This window comes from Fopius arisanus, unplaced genomic scaffold (genome assembly GCF_000806365.1).
Source record: "Fopius arisanus strain USDA-PBARC FA_bdor unplaced genomic scaffold, ASM80636v1 scaffold00087, whole genome shotgun sequence".
NCBI lineage: Eukaryota > Metazoa > Arthropoda > Insecta > Hymenoptera > Braconidae > Fopius > Fopius arisanus.
In genome coordinates, this window is record NW_011887826.1 from 447,194 (window position 1) to 471,309 (window position 24,116).

Here is a 24,116-nt window from a genome sequence, read left to right on the forward strand (position 1 = left end):
AAATGAAATATTTAGAGCACTTCAAAAAGAAATGGTTTTACGATTAATTTTTACCAATGCCACATCCATCCTTATTTCATTAATAATTACACATTAATTATCGAGAAAAGATCAATTTTAAAGTATTTTCTCGCTGAAATTCGAAAATTCTAAATTTTTTAAAAAATATCAGGGGAGCATGAAAATCGAGGAGGCATTCCCTAAAATTCGAAAATTCGTAATTTTTGAAAAAATATCAGGGAAGCATGAAAAACGAGGAGGTATTCGCTGAAATTTGAAAATTCGAAATTTTTGAAAAAATATCAGGGGAGCATGAAAATCGAGGAGGTATTCGCTGAAACTGGAAAATTGAAATTTTTTGAAAAAGTATCAGGAGAACATGAAATTAAATTCAATCCTTTTTCGGACTAATATCAATATAAATACAATATTTTTCTTTCTCACACAAATCATTATTTTATTCAAATGGTATATTATATTGTACTATATGTATATATAGCTTAGCTATGCACCGAAAAAGGCTTACCAAAAACGTTACCTACTTTTTTTAAAAAGGGATTTACCCACGTGGTTGCGCCGGCGTAGTGGCGACGAAACCGGAGGAAAGCGATTCAGATTGTGACGGAGTGAGTTCAGTAGCATATCGTTTCTCGTTCCGTCGACTGCAACAATCCGCCCGGTTTTCACGTCCACCAACGAGAGCGGCATCTCGAACGCATTTAAAATCCCTGGAGATTTCCACCGGCTTCGAACGAATTTTAAATTTTGTGAAACCAGAGCTGCAAATTACCGCTGTGGAGTGAGTAGAATCCGATTTCATTCATTTCTCCGGGTTTTATTGCAGATGAATATTGGAATTGACGATTTTAGTCATGTCACGGGTTTAACGGGAAATTTCATCTCCAATTATTCTCGAGTTCGTCTCAATTTGGCAAATTGAACTGACGCGTCGGGAGTGGAATCACTTGTTCTCCTAATTTCTCGCGCCAAGGTAACAGCCAGATGCACTCAGATAAATAGCATAGAGCCTTCTAAGGGTTTTGATAGACACAATGATTTCCAATTGCATCCATTTGCTAAATCATTTGCATGGTTCACGTCATTACCGGTTTCATTGATTTTCAGGGCTTTTATTCGGCACTTCCAATTATTTCAAACGACTTCAGTAAAATTTAAAGAGAATTCTGCCTGGATTTTAGAAATGGCTTTTTCTTTTTAGGAAAAGCCTTAAATAAATCCATTAAATCCCTTGGATGGTGGAGCTTTTAATTCTAACTGAATTATTGCTTTAACATAACAACTTTTCCTAGAATCCACTGAAAATTCATCTGGAAATTCGCACGGGTAATTGGGATAACTCACTTAATTTAACGTTGAAGGTAATTAAGATCGAGAGTTTTTGTAGAATGAAGGAATTTCCAGCAGACGATAGATATTTTTTACTGCTAACTGAATTGTAAAAAGTGTCGTTCGACAGATCCTCGTAAAACCACGAATTCTTCTGAATTAATGGAGTCGTAAAATGCGATATGAAAAACCGTCTCTTGCATTTTGTTGAATGTAAATAGAGGAAGAGTAAGAGTCCATTTAAAAGAAAACGTCAATCGCATTTTAAAAATTCTGTAAATGGAATCAATTGAATTTTGCCATCGAAATGTCCGAATTCGTGAAAAGCGAACAGTCAAAATCCTACCACAGGCCTGACAGAACTCTCGGTTTTCCACTTTTCTGTCGGTCCGTAGAGGAAATGAGTTGTGAAGTAACAGAACGCAATACGAATTGATTTTCCATGTTCTGCATTGTCTGGTAATACCCTTTGACAATTTCTCATAAAACTACATGGTCTTCTGAACTAATCTATACCACCAGTCGTAAAATGCGACATAGAAAGGGAGAAACAATAAATTTCTACGACCACGTTAATCCCCGCAAGTTTTTTCTCTCGAAATGACGAACCATCTCAAAAGATTCCGACAAATCGGATTTTTTACGTCCAAGAATCAATTAATTTCCCAAGAATTTCCGATTCACTCGATTCCACTCATTCGATTCCGTGACAATTAAAATGAATGAAAAAAATGAAAAAAAATTAATTAACAGCAAGCAGGATATTTTACCAAAAAATATTGAACCGTTTTGGTGGCTCGAAAAAATGGGATCAATCGGCTTTAATTATGAAAAAATCTAAATTTAAGAGAAACGATCAACAAGAGTAAGAGTTTAGCTGGCGCGATGTTGTCCGAAAGCAATTGATCAATCATTCATTGCCCCCCATTATTCTTAGACGGGCGACAATTTGAGATATTGTCCCTATCAATTTAAAACACTCCGGAAAACCGACGACTCCACAGTGATCGAACATCCGACCCCTCATGCCGTACCTCATGCAATTTCAATTGTAATAATTTTTTTAGAGAGAGAGTACAGAGGATTGGGGCTGAGAGGGGCTGAACGCCAGGTGAGAGAAAAGAATTGGTCGGGAATTACATCGGGAATATAAGAGTGCAAAGTACCTATGGATTATTAAATGGGGTCAATGGGGCCCCCGAGTGGAGTCTCAACTCCGTGGAAAGACGAAGAAAATAGCTGAGACCAGGGCAACTCGAGAGTTCCAACAATTTCTTCAATCCGGGAGTTCATTTTTTTCTTCATCCTCTCGTCCTTTTTTTCAACTTTCCCCCGGAACTAACGAGATTGCACACACGATGTGGACTCACTTTTCAGGACGGTATTTTTAGAGCTTCAAAAGATGGAAACATAGCGGAAGGGGTGGATAAACACAGCTACTCTGATAATTAACCATTTTTTGTAAGTAAAAAAAATTGAACTCATGTCGAGATTAATTGCGGATGAATTACACTGACAAACAGAAATTTCTACGTTCGAGTGGTGGAATTGCGGGATTAAATACCAGCTTCATTATTCTCTGAAAATTGATATAAAACGGTAATTGGGGAAATATGCTTTGAGTATTTTTTATTTTTTATTCCGAATATTCATATTTCAGTGAAAATTTAAATAAATTTGGTTTCACTGAATTGTCAGTTCAAATAACTTCATCAAATGCTATTCTAAATACGACAGGAAGATCGAATGCGAAAACTATCGATATCGTCGTCCTAGGCGGATAATTTGAATTCAGGGTTCATTGAGTTTTGAGATTTTCAATTCTAATTTTTACGATTCAAGCGCGCACTCGGTTCATTTGTATCAGCGGAGTAATTAGCATAAGTTTGGATGACATTTTAATGAATAGAACTGTAACTTTGTACCGAGATCTTTCCAGTCATGAGGGGATTTGCAAGGGGCGGTGGGGGCTCGGAGCTGTTCGAGGGTTTATCTTGTGCTAGAGTTTCTCGTGTCTGAATCTCACATTATGAACCCAGTATATTTGCTTTTCAACTTTCTCCACGTGAGAATCGAGAAGGTACAGGTCGAGGGTTCATATTACATCGAGGACGAACCCTTATTTACGTGGTGAGTGTCTCGTTAGCTCGGAGTGCCCAGAACGCCACCGGAGAATTTCATTAAGACTGTTTATGAATCTCTCAGGTAATTGTAACTCAGCCCTACGAACTTCCTCGGTTTTGTCGCTCCACCTCCGTAAATACTAATTCCATGATAAACTCGGTTTTATTGCCGCCATAATCTTAACGCCAGAAGTTTTCCATCTCAAAGTCAAAACTTCCAAGAATCCACTTGTTCTGTTGGCATTTAGAATAATTTCAGATTAAAATAACCGCTCATCAGCTTGGAAATTAATTGATGGATTAATTGATTGTATGAAATGAAAACGCAAATAATTCGTAAAATTCCATCGATTTTCACTACCAAAAAATCCTAACATTTCCAAAAAATAAAAAACCTGACTCCTCAAATCCATCGATAATGCAAGACAATTTAAAATCGTGGGAATCGTTAACTCCCAAATTTCCAAATCCAACAGATCAACTAATCCCTCAGATACCCAACAACAAATTGAATCAATAGTGCATGCACACCTGAAGGAAACCTTCAAAAGACCCACAAGTGCACTACTAAATGGGAATAGTTAAGTTGCCACAACCACAGAAGTAGAGTGCCCTCATACACCATTGAATCGAGTAAAAGTTGCTCGAGTTAATTCCAGAAAATGCTCAACATGCGGCGAAATACTTCAACATATTCTCGCAATTAACCTCAACCCACTGTAATTACCCAGAGCTCTTCGATTTCTTTCGTTGAATGCAACACGACGAGAATAACATCTTATTTTCTGCTCCAAGAGGCATTCGAGGTCGGGTCAATCCACCAGTGCAGGATGAAAACTCTTCACTCTACGTAAGAAGTGGAAGCAAAGGATGTGACGAGGCCGTCGAATAATGGAAGCAGATCGGATAGCAGTGGAAAAAATGAAGTTGAAAAAGGGAGTAATGAAAGAAAAAAAAAAGTCAATGTAATCTCTATGAGGAGCCGGATCCATCTTTATTCCGGAGTTAACTGTAACCCTTCCTATTTGTTTGCCACTCAAGAGAGGATTTATACTCTCATCTTTGCATTGGGAGAGGATATTTCATCGCCATCGTGCCACTGCCATTAAATCCCGAAGAGGAGCATAAAGTGCCCTGTTATATATTTTTTACCGCGGGTTTCTATTGCCACTTTTCTTTCCGCCGTTGGAGGAAATAAATTGGCCATTCAACGTGAGAGATATCATTCTGTTATAAAAATATTGGACTCTCGCATTTTATTTTCCCATCAAAAGGAAAAATTTTCGTATTCAGTGTTGATAATAAAGGAGAGATCGAATTGTCGTCGTCACGAAAATAGAGACAAATTTTATTGAGCCTTCGGTGATTTTTCAGAGGGGGAAATACTCTATGGGTTGTTCGAGCTGTTTCTATTTATTCAATCGAATATATTGTTGACTCGCATGGGTATTCATACGCAGGTCGAGAGAACAAAAAGATTCAATAGTGAAGAGAAAATCGAGAATCGAAAACAGTGATTCCAATGAAATGTCAATAGCATTTTTCCACTGCTCTGCCTTCAATATTATGGCTGATCTCTTTTCAGACTTCAATGCTGTACGGAATCAAACCATTTTTCCTTTTCAGAAAGTTTTCAATTTTCAGTGACATGGGCGTTTCAATTTTGAAAAATCAAGAGAAAATTTCCAATAATTTTAATTGTCCTAAAAAAATGAATGAATTAATTGATTTTTATGGGAACGTTCTAAAAATCTAGTACCAGTGTGTAAATTTCAGGATAAATTTCTCTGAGATATTCAATTAGCGGATGTTATTTACGAATGATGAAGATCACTTTCCACGCAATTCGATATTGACTAACACGATACAATGTAAAGGCAGGTGTGTAAACCGTGTAACGAGATATTCGTGACGATTTCATTGATTTTGGTGGATAGGGTGATAGGACAAGTGTAACTGAGCGTCGGTTAATCAGTTGTGTTTATCCACAGCTGATGCAGGAATTCGCGATAATGAGACCGAGTGACAGGACCACCAATTGGTGGTTGTTTCACTCGTGGCAGACCCTTTGGCAAATTCGTGTGAACACCATTCACGATTCGTGACCGCATTTTTGGGGTCAAGTCCATTGCATCCTCTCGTTGCGTCAATAGACATTTGTAAACAGCAAGATCCTCTGTCTGGGGTTTCGCATTGACAAAGGATCGACAGCTCGTGGAGACGAGGGTTGGGAGGGATACGTAATATAACTGAGAATGGATGATGCTACGGTTGAGTCTCGGTAATTGGGTCGATAACGATACATTATACTGAGTATCCTGGATTGGTTATTGATGCGTATGCCATTTCGAATATGTGGGGATAACAATATGGTGGAATCACGAGGGGTGAACAATTTATTGACCGCCCACTCCGAAAATAATATACCTGTTTTCGGGGAATCGAGAGGCCAACGGTGAAATTATTCCGAGAGTGAATATCAATTAAAATTATATAACTCCTTCACAATCTGCGAGTTCAAATCAACTTCATTATAAATATTATGCACTGACTCGGATTTTTAATCGTGCATTTCCAGCAGAAATTCGGGGAATAACATTTTTATTCATGTTTTAAACCATTTGCATTTCCAGAAATTTTTATATTCATTTTTCATCTCATTTTAAAAATGTTTTTCCGGACACCTCTGACTTGCGTAATTTTTTTTATTGAAATTAAATGTACGAATTGCTCAAGCCTGAAATTCCATTTGTATCCGATGGTGAGGTGAAAGAATTGGGTTAGTAGAAATGTCATTCGGAATTCTCCCTGCAATTTCTCAGCATTCCCTTTAATTTCACGACACGAATAGACCCTTCATCCCCGAATGACACAGGGTGATACAGACAGAACCCGAGAGACGTGTGATATACCACACTCTAATTTTAGCCCAAAAGAATGAAGCCAATAATGAGAAACCCAATTCGCCCTCGAATATTCGCACAACCCTAAAATTCATCATCGATAGGAGGACGATCCGGTGCACCTGCACCAGACCCTCGTAACTCTTCCCTGAGAGTAACCGATTCAGTTATGCCCCGGCAGGACATAAATTTCAACTTCGTTATTAATTACACATTCGTGAAATTTTCGATCTGACAAAGGACCTCTCCCACTCCCAATTTCGATTCCATCGACTCTATCGATTCAACGTACACTGTCTGACTATTCACGACCCCTTCTACTTCGCAAGAGAACCTCCGACTCTCGGTTTTGTTATTCAACAGCTCGTAATTTCATCCGTAATTTCATTTTCGCAGCAGAGATATGTCAAAGAATGGAGGAAAAATTGTAATTGCATTGCCTAGATTTCCGGGAAACCCTTTAGTAAGTCTAGCGTCAATGCCTGTGGGCTTTTTCGGCGATGGCATCAGTTAAATGGTTTAAACTCGATGAATTCAGTTCGCTGGAAATTCTATGGGAAAAAAATTTCTGAATAATTCTTGTGCTAGTGCGGGAAAAGTTGCATTTTTTTACAAGTTCCTGGGAATGAAAAAATTCATTCAAATTCATTGGAATTAATTTTTACATTCAGGAAGTAGCCAGATATCTCACTTTTATTTTCTCTCTTGAAAATATGGAACTTCAGGGTGGGAATATAATTCCGTTAATCGACTCGTTCTTAATTAGGAGTTATTGAGCTGTTCAGTGGAATTCTTAATTGGCGTTCGTTTCTCGCGCTTGAGTTGAGGCTCGAGGAATCCGGAATTTTTTATTTTTCCAGGATTGGGAGTCCTTGGGGTCTCGATAAAAATTAAAAAACCTCCCAATTCCTGGTAATTAATTTTACAGGTGCCCAGAAATAAAATAATCGAGTGGATGTCACGAATAGACAGGGAGAAATGTCCGATCTCACGAGGTCGAGCGCGACGAAAGTGAAAATCCCGCCGCCCCTCAATCTTCATCCAGAAAATCAAGACGACGATACGTTTAACCCGAAGACTGCTCGAAGTGAGTTAAAAAATGAATAGCACCATTTGTTATTCCATCCATCAAAATTCATTCTACTTTAACAAATATATTTTACCCGAAATGAATAAAATTTGGAAAAATTAATATTTCCTTTTACTTTCAAAAATTTTGCTACCTTTTATTCGTGGAAATACGCCTGGAGAATCACCTGCGGCGGGTGAAAAGTGAAATATTCCATCAGCGAAAATATCATTCTTTTCAGTATTGAAGAACGATCTATTGTTGCACGAGGCTGTCATCAAAAACGAGCCAGAGACAGTGAGAAAAGTTCTCCAAGAAACAGTAGCAGTCGATTCCCGTAACAACGTGAGTTGAATTTCAAATAAACCCATTTTTCCCGGGCTCTCGGGTTTCCCTGCACCTCAACAATATTTCCATGGATTTCTCCGGGGAGTCCAATGAATGACTCCAGCGAAATTCTTGCATGCATGTCAGGATGTACGCAAAATAAATAGGTCGCCAGTACATTGGAAGACAGATTAGCATATCCTAGTATCAGAGATTTGGAGATTTTACGCGTCGTCACGTACTGGAGAGATTTTATCATTAAAACCGTCTTTATTTTTCCTTATTTTTTCGACCGAAAATTCAGTATGGAAGAGCACCGATCCATTGGGCGGCCTCCAGGGGTAACACTGAGATCATTGAAATGCTCATCCAGGCGAAATGTAATATCGAGGCGAGAGATAAGGTGAGATATCATGGATTTTTTTTCAATCAATTCACCCAAGTGTTTACGTAGATATTGATTTTTCTGTTCTGTACGTGTGATATTTTGATTTTGTGTTATTATTACCTCATGATATTTTAAATAATTATTAATATAATTTTTGCACTGTGCTATTTTTATTATGATTTTTTTTCAGTAACATTATTATTGTGAATTCCCGAGTAAAAAAAAAATTGTCATCGGAATATTTTTTCCAAATTTTCAAAACATTTCTGGAAAACTTTTCGGAAAATTTTTCTTTTGGAACAAAAAAAATGGGGAAGCAAAACAATTTTATTTTTGGGAAATGTTTTGAAAAATTTTTCAAAAACTTTCGCAAAACTAAAATTGCTGTTTTCCATAAACATAATTTTCAATCCTGCATGAATTTACTGGAATCCCCTGAACTATTCGAATAGATTAATCAGTCTCTCGTGGGGATTCACAGTTCGAGATGCGGCCACTCCATATGGCAGCCTGGTATGGACATCTAGAGGCTGTCAGGATGCTCATCGACGCGGGCGCAAGTGTCACAGCTGTCAATAAAGTATGACGACCCCTTAATCACTGAAATCAATATTAATTGTTCCCCGAAGAGAAAGAGAGCTCCTATCCTCCTCACCAAATATCAATCCATAAACTCTGCCGAAGAATTTTCACCTCCAATACCTCAAATAATAATTTCACCTCATAAACCGTCGGTGTTCAATACCGATGAGAAATTCTCAGCTCTCGTGTGACAATAAAAAAATGAAATTGCGGTGAAAAATTTGGTATTACAAGCCGATAAAATCGTATACCATCAAATAAAAAATATATATTCGAGGCTTGAGGTGGATCATAAAATTGCGAGATAAATTCGTGCCTCGGCTGAATATCGATTTGACGATATGATATACAGCGGGGAATATCACTTCTCCGAGGCTTGCGTATGGAAGTAACATATGTTACAAGGTATTACCATTGCGGAGAGCCCGGTAATTCGACATATAGTACACGGGTCCTCAGCATTTGCCCCACCCCCTCCATGAGGATCACCCATTGAATTTCTCATCATTCAGAAGTTAAAGCTCTTCAGTAATGAACGTCGACTCGATTTTTGCCGTCTGTTCTCTCATTATAAATGGATAAAAATAATTCCAATCGATTCGGAGGACATTTTGATCTTTGGAGTAATTCGGGGTAAACTGAAAAAAAAATGGAAAATTATTCAATACCTAAAAACCCTCCAGACCTTCAGTTTCTTTTCCTGCGTTAATCCTAATATTTTCTAAAGAGATTTCACTCCTTGAAAATTTTTCTACTGCACATCCCGAACTTCAAAACTCATCTCCGACAGCCGACGACTGAATTCCATGAACTTTTCATCGAAATTGCTTCTGTCTGCAGAAAAAATTTACGCTTTTGATGTGCGCATCCCGTGGGAACAACCCCGGTGTAATTGAATATTTAACTGAAGCCGTGAAGACCCTGGATGTACCTGCCATCGACTGCACAGGTGCAGCTGCTCTGCATCATGCCGCTGTTTCAGGGAATCCAGGTGTCATCGCAGCACTCGCAAAAATACCGGAAATTAAACTGGACGTTACCGATAAAGTAAATAATAATCAATCCATATTCTCGAAAAAATCTCCATTTCTTCGACAGAATTCTCCACAATTGATGAATATTACATGCAGTGGGAGATATGAAATTTTTTATAGAAATCTTTTTTGTTGCACAACTTTCCAAAAAATTTTCAGACAAAGATCTCGATATCGCGCCGCTATCCCGAGATATCGGTGGATAATTCAAATGCGTAGAAATCGGATTGAACCGGTTGAACAGTTTGGCGTGAAAATTTATTTCTGTGGGTGAAAATTAATTCTTCATTATTTAGAAACAACAAACACCATTGCACTATTCCTGCGCTGAGGGCCACGGCGAGGGAGTAGAAATTCTCATCAAACTCGGTGCAAACTTAAACAGTCAGGACAAGGACGGAAACACTCCACTTCATGTAGCAACGGGAATGCGTTACACGGGAATAGCCCAGACTCTATTAAAATCCAATGCTAACGTTGAGATAGGTGATGACACTGGGCTAACAGCTCTACATGTTGCTGCGAGTCAGGGCTGCAAGGGTATATTGGAGCTCATCCTCCAGCACAGCAGCATCACCAATAAACAGTGCAATGTAAGCCAAACGTTTATGTCCTCCATTTCACGGAATAACGAGCAGATCCTCAAATCTTGTTAAATCCAAAACAATCATCAAATAGAAATTACAAGAATACAACGCAAATCATCCCTTTCCTTTTTTTACAAATATCTAAAGTTTTTCTATTTTTTAAAATGATGAGAGTTTCGGAAAAACGGATCACCAATTTCGGGGTAAAATTCACGCTTGAAACTTTGAAATTCAAAATAAATTCTCGCTTCAGTAATTAGTACCGATTTTTTTTTTTTTTTTGATTCTCCGTGAATAATTGGGAATGCGGTACGTTTTTACCGAGTGTATATCTTCCCGAACAGTTTGTAATTTATTTTTCTGATTTTCGAGGCTGGGAACACCCCCCTGCACCTCGCATGCCAGAATAATCAAGTGGACACGGTGGAAATACTGATAAAACATGGGGCTGATCTGAATTCCCTCAACTCGGTAAGTGAATGAGAAAGGGCACGGAGAGTTAGAAAAAAAATCGTGAAATGTGGCATGTGCAGTGGGAATGGGCGAGGAAATAATGGAATTTTCCTGCGCTGGGATTTTCTATTTAATTTTTGCAAGCACAGAGGGGAAATCGGTAGCGTTTTTCATGGCAAACGGAGACCTTTTGACCTGAGATTCCATTTTCAGAAACTCCAAACTCCGATACACATTGCAGCTGAAATGGGTCACACGGATGTCTGCAAACTCCTGCTTGCTGCCGGAGTTAACATCGAACAGAGGGAAAAAGTAAACGATTATTTTCTCGCATTATGTGATTCTCTAATTAACTTGATACTGATTTTTTTCTTGGGAATCGTTGATTCCAGAGTGGAAAAACACCTTTGTATATCGCTGCCGGAGGTAGTTTCACTGCGATTGTAGATATGATTATCAAAACAGCGAGATTGGAATATTTGGTGAGAAATTTCTACAAAAATCCATCGTAAAACCGAATGGGAGACATTCTGCGAATTAAATTACTCAAATGAATAAAAAATTATTTCATCGAAATTCGAGAAAAATGAATGATCCAGAGAATACCTTTTCATTTTTCATTTCACTTTAAACTCTAAATATTTGTCTTGAATTTGCGATGATTTAACGTAGAGAAAAGTTTTATCCCGATTTGACCTGAATTTTTTGCAAACGTTTGGGGATATCTGGAGTTCAAGTTATGGTATATGGTTCAGGAGGATCAGGGCACGGAGAAGAACAGGGATGTGATCCCCGTGAGTAGGCGATGGCGAGAGGAAGCGAGAAGAAGTACTGTATCTGGTGTGTACAGTGGGGGAATTACCGATCATGTGCGCAATATTCTCCGGAGACTGGCTTACAAGCAACTCGGTGCTGGGGACTGGAGGAAACTCGCACTCCACTGGGCATTTACCCATGATCACATACACGCCATTGAGCAACAGTACACTGGTGAGTAAATGGCCTCGTTATCCTTGGGGGCTTTGATGAGGACATCATGAAAGCATCGATTTATGACTGGCATTTACCTGACGATTTTTTTTCCTGTACGTTATTTCAAGGGTCTTCGAGCTACAAAGAGCACGGCTATAGGATGCTCATGATATGGGCCTCTGGACTCAGCCCTGAGCTCCATTTAAGCAAGGAATTGCACGAAGCACTTTTGGCTATCGATAAAAAAAATGTCGCTGGTAAACATTATCTATTAAATATTTACTGAGATCAATACTTTGGAAATATTCTCGTGGTATTTCATCCGCAGAGGAAGCTCATATTTTTTTTTATGGCTTATATATATTGATTATATTTGAAAATGACATGTAGAATAATTGAATCCTAAATATTTGGAAAATTCTTATCTGATCAGTTAATATTTTAAAATTCAAGATAAAGTTCAAAAACATCTGGATCAAGAGGATGACGACAAAAGCAATAAACAACGTTGCCACAGGTGCACAGTCACGTGAATCCCTCCATCGAGACTGAACAAATATAAACAATTTTTTTACTGTTTAGAAATAACGCTGATACAACCTATGGAGAAAACAAACGCTTATAGCAAGAGTCATGAAAGTGAATAATGTACATATCTGGTAAATGTGATAACTCGAATAAACGTATTTAATTTGAGGGATAACTCAATGTAACACTAATAACTGAATGTTATTAAAAATGTAAAGATTTATTAATCCGTTGTAATTCTCTCCTCCAATTCTATCAAATAGATAACCGACGCTTTCATCTCGTGTAACAAAAATATGGATAATTGTTCAATTGTATTTATACCCGGTTGTCCTCGTCATCACACGGGACGAGATTAATTTTAGAAAAATGACGAGTGCAATTGAATTCTCTTACGTCGTACCTAGCATTTACTACGTACGATCGATTAACCCCTGGTCCGATTTAATGTCGTATCCAACGACATTCAAAATGAAAATTAATATATTATTTATGATATTCGCAATGCTACAGAGTCCATGAGAATCCAAAACTCCAGCGAACGTGAAAAAATTAAACTTCTTCAAAATAAAACCCAACAAAAATATCGAATTCAATAGCGAGGATTTAAAGGGAACACATCGATTTATTCCCAAATCCAATTTTTCAGGAATATCTCAAAATCTAACAGAGATAGCGAAAATCTTCTCGAAGCCTTTTCTGCGGAGTAAAATGAGGACTTGGAAAAAGGTCCTGACAACAATCTCGCTATCTCCCTGCAATTCAATGATATCCCTCAAAAACTTCATGATGTAAATCGACTTATTACAATTTCCCTCTTCGCTTTTGAATTAACACCTCCAACGCTCCCCAATTAATTGTCTTCTTTCTTCATGGAAGAACCGATGGAGAAATGAAATATTAAAAAAATGTAGGAGCTAGTGGAAGCGATCACCGGGACAACGGCCCTTGCGTTGAATAATACCTGGTTACATCGGCAATATGTGAAACATTAAATTTAACGAGTTGAATGAATTTGTGTGCAGAACAAAATCCTGGAGTTCTTCTGGCGCGCATTCTGCTGCTCTTGAGTTATTGAACTTCCTTAATAAATACAGAAACTCTTTGTTCTCTTTAATATTCTCCTGGGTCTGCCAACCGAAGGTACAACTCCTAACGATTGTACGGGTGATACTTGTTGGCACTATTTGATGACGTAGAATATCCCCGTTGGGGTCCACCAGCGTAGCTGTCACTGGTGGATGATACCACCGGGATGATGGTGTGATTCGAGGATCCATATCGCTGTCCGCCTGTTAGAACCGTATAAAATAATCGTGATGCTTAATCTATATATAATCTACGGTGATAAACTTGAGGATCGAGGATGCAACGCCAGCATTGAATCCAGAGGTGTTAAATTATGTTTTTTAATTCGTCCACTCGATTCGTATTGACAATAGTATTATGTAAAATTTCATAGAATATTAAAATATTAATAATCGTAATTAATTTCCCTTAATTTTATAAAGCCTCTATTATCGTTTCTTCTAGACTTATTACTCCTTAAATTGAAGGGGGGAAATCACGCAAAGTTACGTCTACAAAATAACAAATTCTAGAAAAGAAAAATTTTTTACTTTCAACAGTCAAAAAATAGTGCTGGAGCGCTTGTTATTTTTTCTCCTCTGCACACACGTCGCGATGGGGAGGAAAAAAAATCTTCACACTTGTTCCGCTCTTTTGTGCCGTCGTTAAAGCTCTTTTTTGTGTTTGGACCTGGTTTTTCACACCCTCTCTCTTTTTTTATTCCGCTTCGTTTTTTATTTTCTCTATTTTCCAGTGACATTCCTCTGTTTTCAACGCCTAGCGTCTATAGGGATGGTAATTTGAGTGATGGGATAGGGAGAAACGCTGAGGACCCGGTGCATCTCCATTTGATACGAGTGTCAGACTTCCGGTCTCGGTTTTGAATTTTGGTGGATGAATGGGAACTGAAAGGAGGAACAAAAGGCATAATGGGTGTGAGGATTAATGGAAGTCCCTGATATTAATTGCATTCATTAGTCTACTTGAATCAGAGTGATTCAATCTTATGATAATTGCAGCTTGAGACTGTTTGACGGAGCATAAAACACTGCACTCATCCATTTTCCTTTGACTCCCTCGAAAGAAAAAAAAAATCCTTTTGAAAAAGAAAAAGAAAAAGTGGACCACCTCGATGGCTTTTCTCGGGCGTCAAAAAAAAAATTGAAAGAGAAATACAAAGTATCAAAAACGGAACTTCTCACTTTTTTTTTTGCAATTTGTTCCTTTCTCACCTTTTTCCCCAGGAAAACAATGACATGTATGAGCGAATTGTGAAAAACAGAAGCGACAAAAAGAAAGCAGAAGGTTGACATACGACTTTTTTTCCCCCCTTCATTATCGAAATATCGGAATATTAAATATTCTTGTTCAAAGAATTTCTCTAATTTATTTCATGAGAGCCATTTCCCCCGAATCTTTCAATCCCCGACAAGCACTCACTCATTCATTTCACTAATTACGATTCATTCAGTGGTCAATTGACTATTTTCATATAATGAATGAGGATAATTTATGATTTATACTGCAGTCACACAGTAAAAGAAAATTACTGAATTTTCCGGAAAATCATCTAGAATTCGACAAAAGACTTGAAAAAAAAAAATTGGAAATTTCTCTGAATTTCCAAGGAATAAATAAATCAATGGAATTTTAAACCGAATGTCACACAGCATCCATTCATTTTTATAGCGCCGCCAATTTTTCCACGAAAAGTACGGACTTATGAGGACCCCTGAAATATCACCAGAAGGTCTTCAACATTGTGAAAATCTCTAAACATTAATTAATACAAGCGTTGGGAAGCTGTGCAGTGTTTTAAAGCTAAATCAAGAGGTATGAACTGGTAAAAACAGGAATGTAACAAAAACTCTATAGGAAATAATTCGATTCTTAACGAAATATCTTAATTACGTTAGAGGATGCAAGGAGCCAGTCGTGATGGATTAACAACGGCAGTTACTCCAATATTTATAATTTTTTTTTTCATCTGTATTTTACTCAATATTTTCATTTTCTATTCAATAATTCCTCGTAAGCTATATCAGTATGCACTTTACGAATAATGATTTCTTCATGTCTTCTATGTTATTATTACAGCTAGTAATATTCATACTCAACTTATCACCTTTACATCGTTATATACCAATTATTATATCGTTAATATGATTATAGATAATATTATTCTCTTAAGTATCGATTAATCAATTAATCCACTAGAAACACCGTTAAGTATTTTATTAATATAATAGATCTGCATATATTTATTCTCTTAGTTTTTCTTTACTGCTTGATGGTATCAATAGGTGTGGATTGTTTATTTAATAGTAAATAGGTAGTATAGCTCGCCCTCTTCGATTAAAAGTAAATGAAGGAACAGTAGATGTAATAGTACTGGTTCTGGTGGTGTCATCGGTACTAGGGGGAAGAATTGTCAAATTTTTTTGGGACCAGTTGTGGTTTATTTCTCGGATTAATTATTGTGATTGCCCTTCCCCCCGCGCTGACTGCCTTTTCTCTCTTTGTTTAATGAATAATCAATAGTGCGGATGATAATTACTCCAATTTTAATTCAATGTGGAGAAAAAATAATTGAGCCGCTCTTGTTTGGAAATACTGCCGCAGACGTTCATGCCTCATTTTTAAAGTTTTCCCTCTTTAATTATTAAACTAACGAATTATTTTATGATTTCATTATATATTACTTGTTTGTTTTTTTTTTCATTCTTGTTTTACTTCCTATGCACTATTACGTGATAATAACGTAGTCAATACTCTCTCTGTTTAAAATCCTTATTTAGACTTTGCGTGCCATCGGCTTAATAATCCATTTTTAAGTTTTCATCATTTACTTATAGTTTTCATAATTAAATTTACGTTAAAATTCGAGGTTTCATTATTCACTTCATTTTAATTCTTGGTTTTTACCGGTAGAAAAATTATTCAAATGCTTAACAGCTGGCTTAAACAAATTCCCCGTCTGATTAACCCGTTCCAATATCCCAGACACTCATTACCACAATCATTCACATCATTCACTCGGTTTTTTTTTTATTTCTCGGCTTTGCGTATCGCTCCCCAACCCCTTACGAACAAATTAATTTACAACGACTAAACGACGACTTAGATAAATCCATTTTTCTTCCTTGAGTTTTTCCATCTTCTTTTAATAATTACTGATTAATTATGATTCTCACAAGAACACAATGATTGGCATTTGTCGGCATTTACTTTTTTGTTTAAAAAATATTACTTTGTTTTTTTTTTACCACATTCTAATCCCTTAATACTCCTACTTAACTGCCTTATGTCGAGGATTTTTGTTTTATTCTCTTTCATTTTTATTTTCACCGTTAGAAGTTAGTAATGAATTACTTAATAATTGATAGATTAATCAATGACAGTCAACTTGATATTATTTTCTTTAATTCTACATCTGTTCTTTTCAAAACACCCACCCACCCCCTGTCCCCTGATCTACATGACGTTCTTAAACCCAACTTTCAAGTTTCCTTATAACTCCCATTAACGAGGAACACTATATATTTTTGCGCTTAATTTTTAATTAAAAACGAGACAATTGATTCATTTCGATCTCCCCTCTCACCACCCCCCCTTCCATGAGTTAACATTTGTATTAAGGTACTTCTCCTGCGATAAGTCAGTAATTTATAATACATTTGTACAAAAACTTATCGTCTCTTAATCAATAATTTGTCGATTCATCTATAACGTTGTTATTTTTAAAATTTCCCTCATGGTTTGAAGAATCATTCGTTATCATTTATATCTCCATTCACGCACTTTTCACACCACTCTAAATTTCTCTTCAGCTTCTTCTCTGATTCAATAAAATATGAAAATGAACACTTGAGGGCCTGACAACTCAACTAAATCAAAAAAAAATCAACGAATGAAAGGGTAATGATTGCTTTTCGTACTCTTTAATTCATACAAAAAAAAAACACCCCAGCCAATCATAACGGATCACAGGGTTGGCCGCTTATATTCCTAGCCTTAGGCGGAGGTAACAATTATCTATTTTTCCTCGTCTTAGTAAACTAGACCGTTTAGTTATTTCTCATGCATTTAAAATAGCCTTCAAATCGATTAATAGTAAATAACGCGAGTTAATGGATACAGTCCCCTTTTTGCTTGTGGTTTCATTTGAAAATAACGAAAAAAACAGGTAAATTACATCTAAAATGTCACTCGAATTGATAAAATTAAGTTTACGAGAGTCAGCGAGACTCGGTAATTCGTTTATTGAAAAATATTAACACGGATCATTGGAGATAATTGCAACCAAAGATATATCTCGATCCTTTTCCCTAAGAGTCATAATGTAGTAATTATAATGATAATTGCAGCTGTAGTTTGACACGTTGTTTCATATTTCATTTTTCTATTAGACTTTTTTCTCATCTCGCATCACTTTTTTTTTATCCTAAAAATCCGAGAGTGCAGCGGCAATATTTCCAAGTATTTGGGCGATTTGTCGAGAGAAAGGCGAAAACATTTCTACAACTACTGTAAAATATCTTATTGTAGTACAGTCAAATCGTCAATTTGTTGTTTATCGGTTGCTTGGGGGTCATGTCTGTCCCAGTGATTGAACAAATAATCGTCAGACTCTAGACACCTTAGACGCGAGATGATGACACATCTGGCTAACGTGTTATTACGTGTAATGACTTTTCCCTCTCGTGTAGAAAATAATGCAAATTCTCTGCCAAACGAGGCATTATCAACTACAACTTTATGTTTTAATGTTATCAATACGCACGGTTAATATTATAGTCATATTTACCCAGGGCTTACATCTTAAATGCAACGGTCAAACCTATCTTAATTATTTCATTTTTCATTTCCATGTTGATTAACGGAGTACCAGACAAATATGATTTTTACATACTTTTGTTAAATTTTCTCCATCAACCTCATCAACACTCGTAACAATAAGCTAATAAGTTTCATCGTTTCTCCACTGATAATTTTTGTTAAAACATAATTCCTAGGTTCTTAACTCCGACGTTAGTCATTATCAATTAAGGCTTGGTTTATCCTCTGTTTTTTATTTTCGTTTTTATTTCACAATAGTTCTACCTTAACCCAGGACCAGCGTGAGCCGTTGGTTTTTTTTTCCATTACTAGTCTTTGTTTCACCATTTTTTTTTTCATTAAATTCCTATGATTAACTATGATTTCATTAGATATCGTAGAAGGGTCCCGTCTGACTTAATTGAAGAATTGAGAATTGAGACGCGTGGCGCAGGCAAGAACGTACATTACTTCTAATGTATAATGAATCAAGTTTGAAACATCTTCGATTTTTTGGAATTTTTCCATCGACGGCTCGCGCAGTCACAGCCACCGCGAGATTAAATCCATGAAATAATAGTAATCGATGATCAATGAGTCTCATTCACTCTCTCACTGCTCTTTCGTCCCCTTATTTTAAACTCTCTTAGATTTAATCAACACTTGTCACTGTGATAGTCCTAATTCCATGAAAAACTCTGTCACACGATAAACGAAAAACATTTCACCGATTGATAATCAACACTAGCATTAATGAGGTATATCATTCAAAAAATGCTTATGAATTATGAACGCAAGTGAAGATATGAGGACGCGTGCCTCCTCAACTTTCATTACCTATTTACGCACTAGTGTTTCATAATTTTCGTTTTAATCAGTGAAACTATAGGAGAGCAGTCGTGACAAGCGGAGACGCGAATAATTGCTTAATAATAAAATCGAGCAATTATCCGTTCATGTCCCATACAAGTCCTTACTTATTATGTATAATAAATAACGTAATAATTAGTGAACCTGATGCGATAGCTGCGACAGATCGAGCGTTGACGTTGGCTCTGACAATAATAAATGAGATTTATTTAATTTATCTTTAATTATTATTCTCTTTGAAAATGAATAATCCGTTCTCTCCTGTCCACGTGCGTAACAGCCTTTACACGACTATACAATTAAAAAATAAAAGGGCACTTTGGGGTAAATATGACGATAATAACATTTAGGGATCAATTGTTTAATTATTGAAAACCGCGTCGGATGTTCAATTGAGGAGTAAACGGCGTTCAACCACAAAATAATTAGTTATCATTAATCGTTATCAATAAATTTTCATTACTCAGTTCATTGGAGATTTTTTTGTTATTTTCATTAACGATACTAAGGCGCTGGAACGAGTCACGAAATACCTCAATCGACATTCAATAAATGTTCTATATAATAATTTTTAGCAGTCGTTGTTGGTAATATTGTGACAGTCAACAGCGATTTTGATAGTTTTATGATTTCATCATTTTGACGGCTCTGAAGTATCATTAATAGATAGCTGTATGCAATAACGTTGAGTTTAGTATCTTCACTTGTGATATTTCAACTCTAAAAGATTTCTCTCTAATCACCACATGCATATTGTTGTCTTGTGTATACACATCTACATTTTATTCATCTGTAAACATAGCTAATTACCGATGATCGAAATCATCGATTTCATGTAGAAAATTCACTTGCTAATTCATGAAAATCATGCATGTCCACCGATTTTTGGCTATATTCATACCTTTTTCCCTTCGACTGAATAAAGAAAAAGAAAAAAAACCTCTGCCCGTCCTCTCACGCCTCATATCGTTCACTCTCGCATGCACAAGTGCTCCTGATCTCTCGTATAAATTTATCATTTTACGAGTTTGAAGTCAAATAAAATTCCCACCACCCTTATAATAAACGCGCCACAGTAGAAAGAAATAGAGATCGCAAGCGTGCGCTCACACATGCGCTCGAATAATTGAAAAATAATTCTTACTAAGCAGTTGGGTAATGGTAATATCATGTATCAATGATCAATAACTGTAGTTCATTATTTTTCGTGAGTGTCTGTGTATATTATATTCACCATTCATTATCATATTTTTAATAATGTGTATATAATGTCATAATCGACAATAATTTTATTATTTTTTTTTGTTTGTTTTATCGTTAACCTCTACTTTAATTATTATTACCATGATCATTAATTCATTGTTCATCATGTCGAATTTTTTAAAACACCTCCCCTGTCCCTCCTTCCTCTCTCTTTTTATCCTTTCTTGTTTTATTATTTATTCTCATTGAAAAATCATTCCTCCTTCACTTTCCCATCTTCGTTTTATAATCATCTTCCTCCATACATATCTCGTTCATGTTTCTCTTTTTCTCTCATTTTTCCATTTTTTTTCATCATTTTCTTAATTTTTTTTTCAGAGATAATGCATTGGCGTGTACGTAGTTACCAAAACGTATGAGGACAGAACACTCGATTTGAGATTTATCATTCCACCTGATTTGTTACTCTTTTTTTCTATTAATACAGTTACATTACGAATAATCAGTCCATTCATTATTTAAAGAAGGAAATATTATTTACGAAAATAAACCAGAGGCAGTTGGTTGCCTTGAATCCAAGGAGGGGGTTACATTGAAATCAGAATGTTCTCAAATCCTCGTTTAGGTAATTGCGTAGTTTATGTACTGGGACCAAAAGTAATTAAAAAAAAAAAGTTGCGCATTATATCAATGGGCTGACGAGCGAGCGTAAAGGACTTGTATAAAGTTTCAACAATTGTTTCTCCCCATCGAACTTTGTCGACGTTGTTTATCATCATAATTAGTGTTTAGTTTGCCTCAGTTTTAATTTTTTAATTTACATTCTACAATTTGTAAAGCTCACTGGGGGCACGATCTTACCAATACAAAGCTAAACGTTACAAGTATACGAGGTCCTTTATTACAGTAATTAATTTCCTTTATTTATCATTAGGTTTTTTTTTTTTAAATCTTTACCGACGTAACGTTTATTACCTTACCACTCACTAAACCATGATAGTGTTTTTTTACTCGTTAATTGTTTTCACTTCTCTCCATTTTTGTGGCACACGGTCATCACAGATTGATGGAATTGTCCAGTGATTTTTTTTACTCGCGTGTTTTTTTCGTTGCGATCGCAGCTTGAAAAATAACAATGGACCTCTGTGATATCCATGAGCCACTTGATCCATCCATAAAGCCCCCCCCCCCTTCCCTCACGCTCATGACAAAGTTGATCCTAAAAAATCTCTCGCAGTTATATCCATTCTGCTGTTTGAAAAAACAAATTAATCCCTCCCTCTCACGTTATAATTTCCCAAGCACTCTTATCCCCATATCGATTCCATCCGGAGATTTCCACTCCCGTGAGTGTGCGTAACAGCAGTTTATTGTTAATGTTCATTGTGTAAATGTTACTGTGTTGTTAATTGTTTTATTTATTAATTCTTTCAATTCACTCATCTACACGTTATTTTTCATTAATTGTTATTTTGTTTGTCCCTTAATATTTGTCTACAGTAATTTAGAATTTTTGAATTTCAACTCCTCTAGTCAGTTTTATGGCTGTCACTTTGTAATTGGACACATCTCGTTGTGGATTAATTAAAACATTGTGGAATAAGCAACTGGTTTGATTGTAAATAAATGATGGGTAAAGCACGGGCTCATTCGGGTGAATGGTTTGAGGGAGAGAGCGGAGTCTCGGGCATTAAAATTCGATTGCAATCGGACTATATCGAATTGATAAAAAAAAAACAAAAATGAAATGACGGCAGAAGGGTAAGGTAAAAAACATAATCAAGATTGTAGGCAAATGAAAAATCTCACACTGAGCGATTAAGATGACATTGGCGGCGTTAACTCCAGCTTCGTAGAACGAAAGAGAAAAATAATGATGCGTAGATAATAAACATTTAAGAAAGGGAAACGTATCATTTAGTTAATATAACCAGTCTTGAGTGGATTGGGCGGACGTTTGTGGCGTACCCTCCCCTACAAATTTAATATATTAAACTTCTCCATAAAAACATTAACTTTACTTAAATGTCAAGATTCACCTTATTAAAAATTTCATTCTGCTGTTTTCATTAATTATTTTGATTTCACCTAATTCTTTACGTATGTTTAGTTATGAATGTATCAACTAATTAAGTTACAATGGAAAAATATAGTCAAACCAACAACGAACTAACTTAAACTGCATTTACACTGTATTTTGCATTATTTTTCTTCATTAAAATTTAAATTTACTTTTTTCCTTCAACGCCATGACAACTTTTATATGCATTTTACCATGATAACCCTTACGATAATAATTCACGGATTGGCATTACGAATTAGTCAACGAGAGGGAATCTATCATTTCGATGGAGGGGAAAAGAAAATTAAAAAAAAAATTCCTATCTGTTAAGTCTGAGTGAATTGTCGTAACGTAATTCGAGGTGGAGATCTCATGTTGAAAAAACAATGAAACATATAAATCCAAAACGTAGCCTTAGGAAATTATTTTTTTTTTAAATATCAACAACCCTGAGAGTGTTCAACGATATCCTACACGAATTAAAAAAGAACTGAGAATTTCCCCTATTTTTTTTTCTACCTAGCCCTTTATCATCTGAGTTTGTCACTATATTCTGATATTTAAAAAAATACTAATAATCATTAAATTACCGTTTATCCGCATTTACAATTAGTTAAAGTCAATCAATAATTTCTCTAAACAGTTGATTAAATTTTATTGCATTAAATTTTCACGCGCAATCAATATGGTTTTAATTTCCATTTACTAGAATTTGAAATAAAAATGAGAAATGTATTTACAAATGCATGGGAAACTATTAAAAAGAAAAAAAAACAAATTCATCTATCGTCAAATGTCACTCTCCACGATACCAATTAAATTTAAGTTTTCATCCCACTGAGACTCGTTACTAGAATAAATCAATGTGATTTGTTCACCTAGCCCCATAAGGCGCACCCGACGTATTGCTTTCACATTAAATGCCTTGTAAAATGATGCCTCTATCAAAATTAAATAGAAATTTTAAATTATCATCTCATTTATCACGACAATCGTTACTTTAAAACTTTCCTTCAGTTATATTCTGGCTTTTCTTCTCATTAAGTGTTTACGGATAATAATGACATAATCGTAATAGTTAATAACTCGCAGTCATTGTCTAGCACTAATGGTTTCATTTATCATTGAATTCAATCGTTATCTTCGTTAATTACTTTTTTACAGTTACAGATAAGACGAGATGGACAGCCTTAGACAAAGAAAAATAATAAAGCAATTCCCTATGATTTCCTCCACCCCTGGTAGCCCCCCGCCCCACATCTTTTATTTAGATCTCATCGTTTCCCCCTACTCTTTTTTTTTTATCAACTTTAGCCTCTTATTTATCTGAATAATCAACAACGCGTTCCACTCCTTATTTATAGGTTCTAACTCGTATTATGCGTGTAAGACTGTGTTTTCATCAATTAATGTATTTATGTAAATGTATAATTATTAATTTTCTCAGTAATATCCGCGTTATCATCACCACGTACCCGACGTTTGTTCAATTTCTCATTTCTCCCGTCTAATTTTCATTAGCACAAAGACAAAAGGGTTATTTGATTGAGCTCCCTTTGTTCCTTAATTACTCGTTAATTGTAAGATGTCTTGATCCCAAAATTGTATTTTTCTCTAATTTATTCCTCGATATCGAGCCGCGTCACTTCACGTTAACGCGACGACCTCAATAATTTCCCACTCGAAATTAATGAGAAATAGGATAATATGCGCAAGGAGAGATAAATAACAGCTGCGATCGCAATAATTTATCATCAGATGGGACAAACTTAATTTATATCT

General features: G+C 36.0%; 2 protein-coding genes across 8 annotated transcripts in view; one reads left to right on the forward strand and one right to left on the reverse strand.

Annotated features, from left to right (window-relative positions):
* The window catches only part of Hrb27C (Heterogeneous nuclear ribonucleoprotein at 27C), a 47,274-nt gene that overhangs the window by 12,518 nt on the left and 10,640 nt on the right, over positions 1 to 24,116 (reverse strand). For 2 of the 6 annotated variants that reach the window (XM_011311341.1, XM_011311336.1), the window contains one exon: positions 13,365 to 13,605. The exons of 1 other annotated variant lie outside the window; for it this stretch is intronic. In XM_011311341.1, coding sequence (XP_011309643.1) covers positions 13,466 to 13,605 — 140 coding nt within the window. In that variant the 3' untranslated portion in view covers positions 13,365 to 13,465. 3 more of the 6 variants (XM_011311338.1, XM_011311337.1, XM_011311339.1) reach the window with 3 other exon arrangements.
* On the forward strand, positions 669 to 13,279 carry LOC105270427 (ankyrin repeat and death domain-containing protein 1A-like). 2 transcript variants are annotated; one of them, XM_011311343.1, is made up of 14 exons: positions 669 to 799; positions 871 to 991; positions 7,302 to 7,460; positions 7,684 to 7,787; positions 8,074 to 8,172; positions 8,639 to 8,737; positions 9,580 to 9,786; positions 10,070 to 10,366; positions 10,733 to 10,831; positions 11,027 to 11,125; positions 11,206 to 11,295; positions 11,569 to 11,803; positions 11,914 to 12,042; positions 12,239 to 13,279. In XM_011311343.1, the coding sequence occupies exons 3-14, from the start codon at positions 7,352 to 7,354 to the stop codon at positions 12,316 to 12,318; spliced, it is 1,647 nt and encodes a 548-aa protein (XP_011309645.1). In that variant the 5' UTR covers positions 669 to 799; positions 871 to 991; positions 7,302 to 7,351; the 3' UTR covers positions 12,319 to 13,279. The 2 variants fall into 2 exon arrangements, with proteins under 2 accessions (XP_011309645.1, XP_011309644.1); XM_011311342.1 differs by lacking the exon at positions 871 to 991.

Bases quoted from the DNA above. Each gene is read 5' to 3' on its own strand.
- LOC105270427 (XM_011311343.1), top strand. From the start codon at position 7,352: ATGTCCGATCTCACGAGGTCGAGCGCGACGAAAGTGAAAATCCCGCCG. The intron at 7,461-7,683 runs GTGAGTTAAAAA...CATTCTTTTCAG, and splicing joins TAACCCGAAGACTGCTCGAA to TATTGAAGAACGATCTATTG. The intron at 7,788-8,073 runs GTGAGTTGAATT...CCGAAAATTCAG, and splicing joins CAGTCGATTCCCGTAACAAC to TATGGAAGAGCACCGATCCA.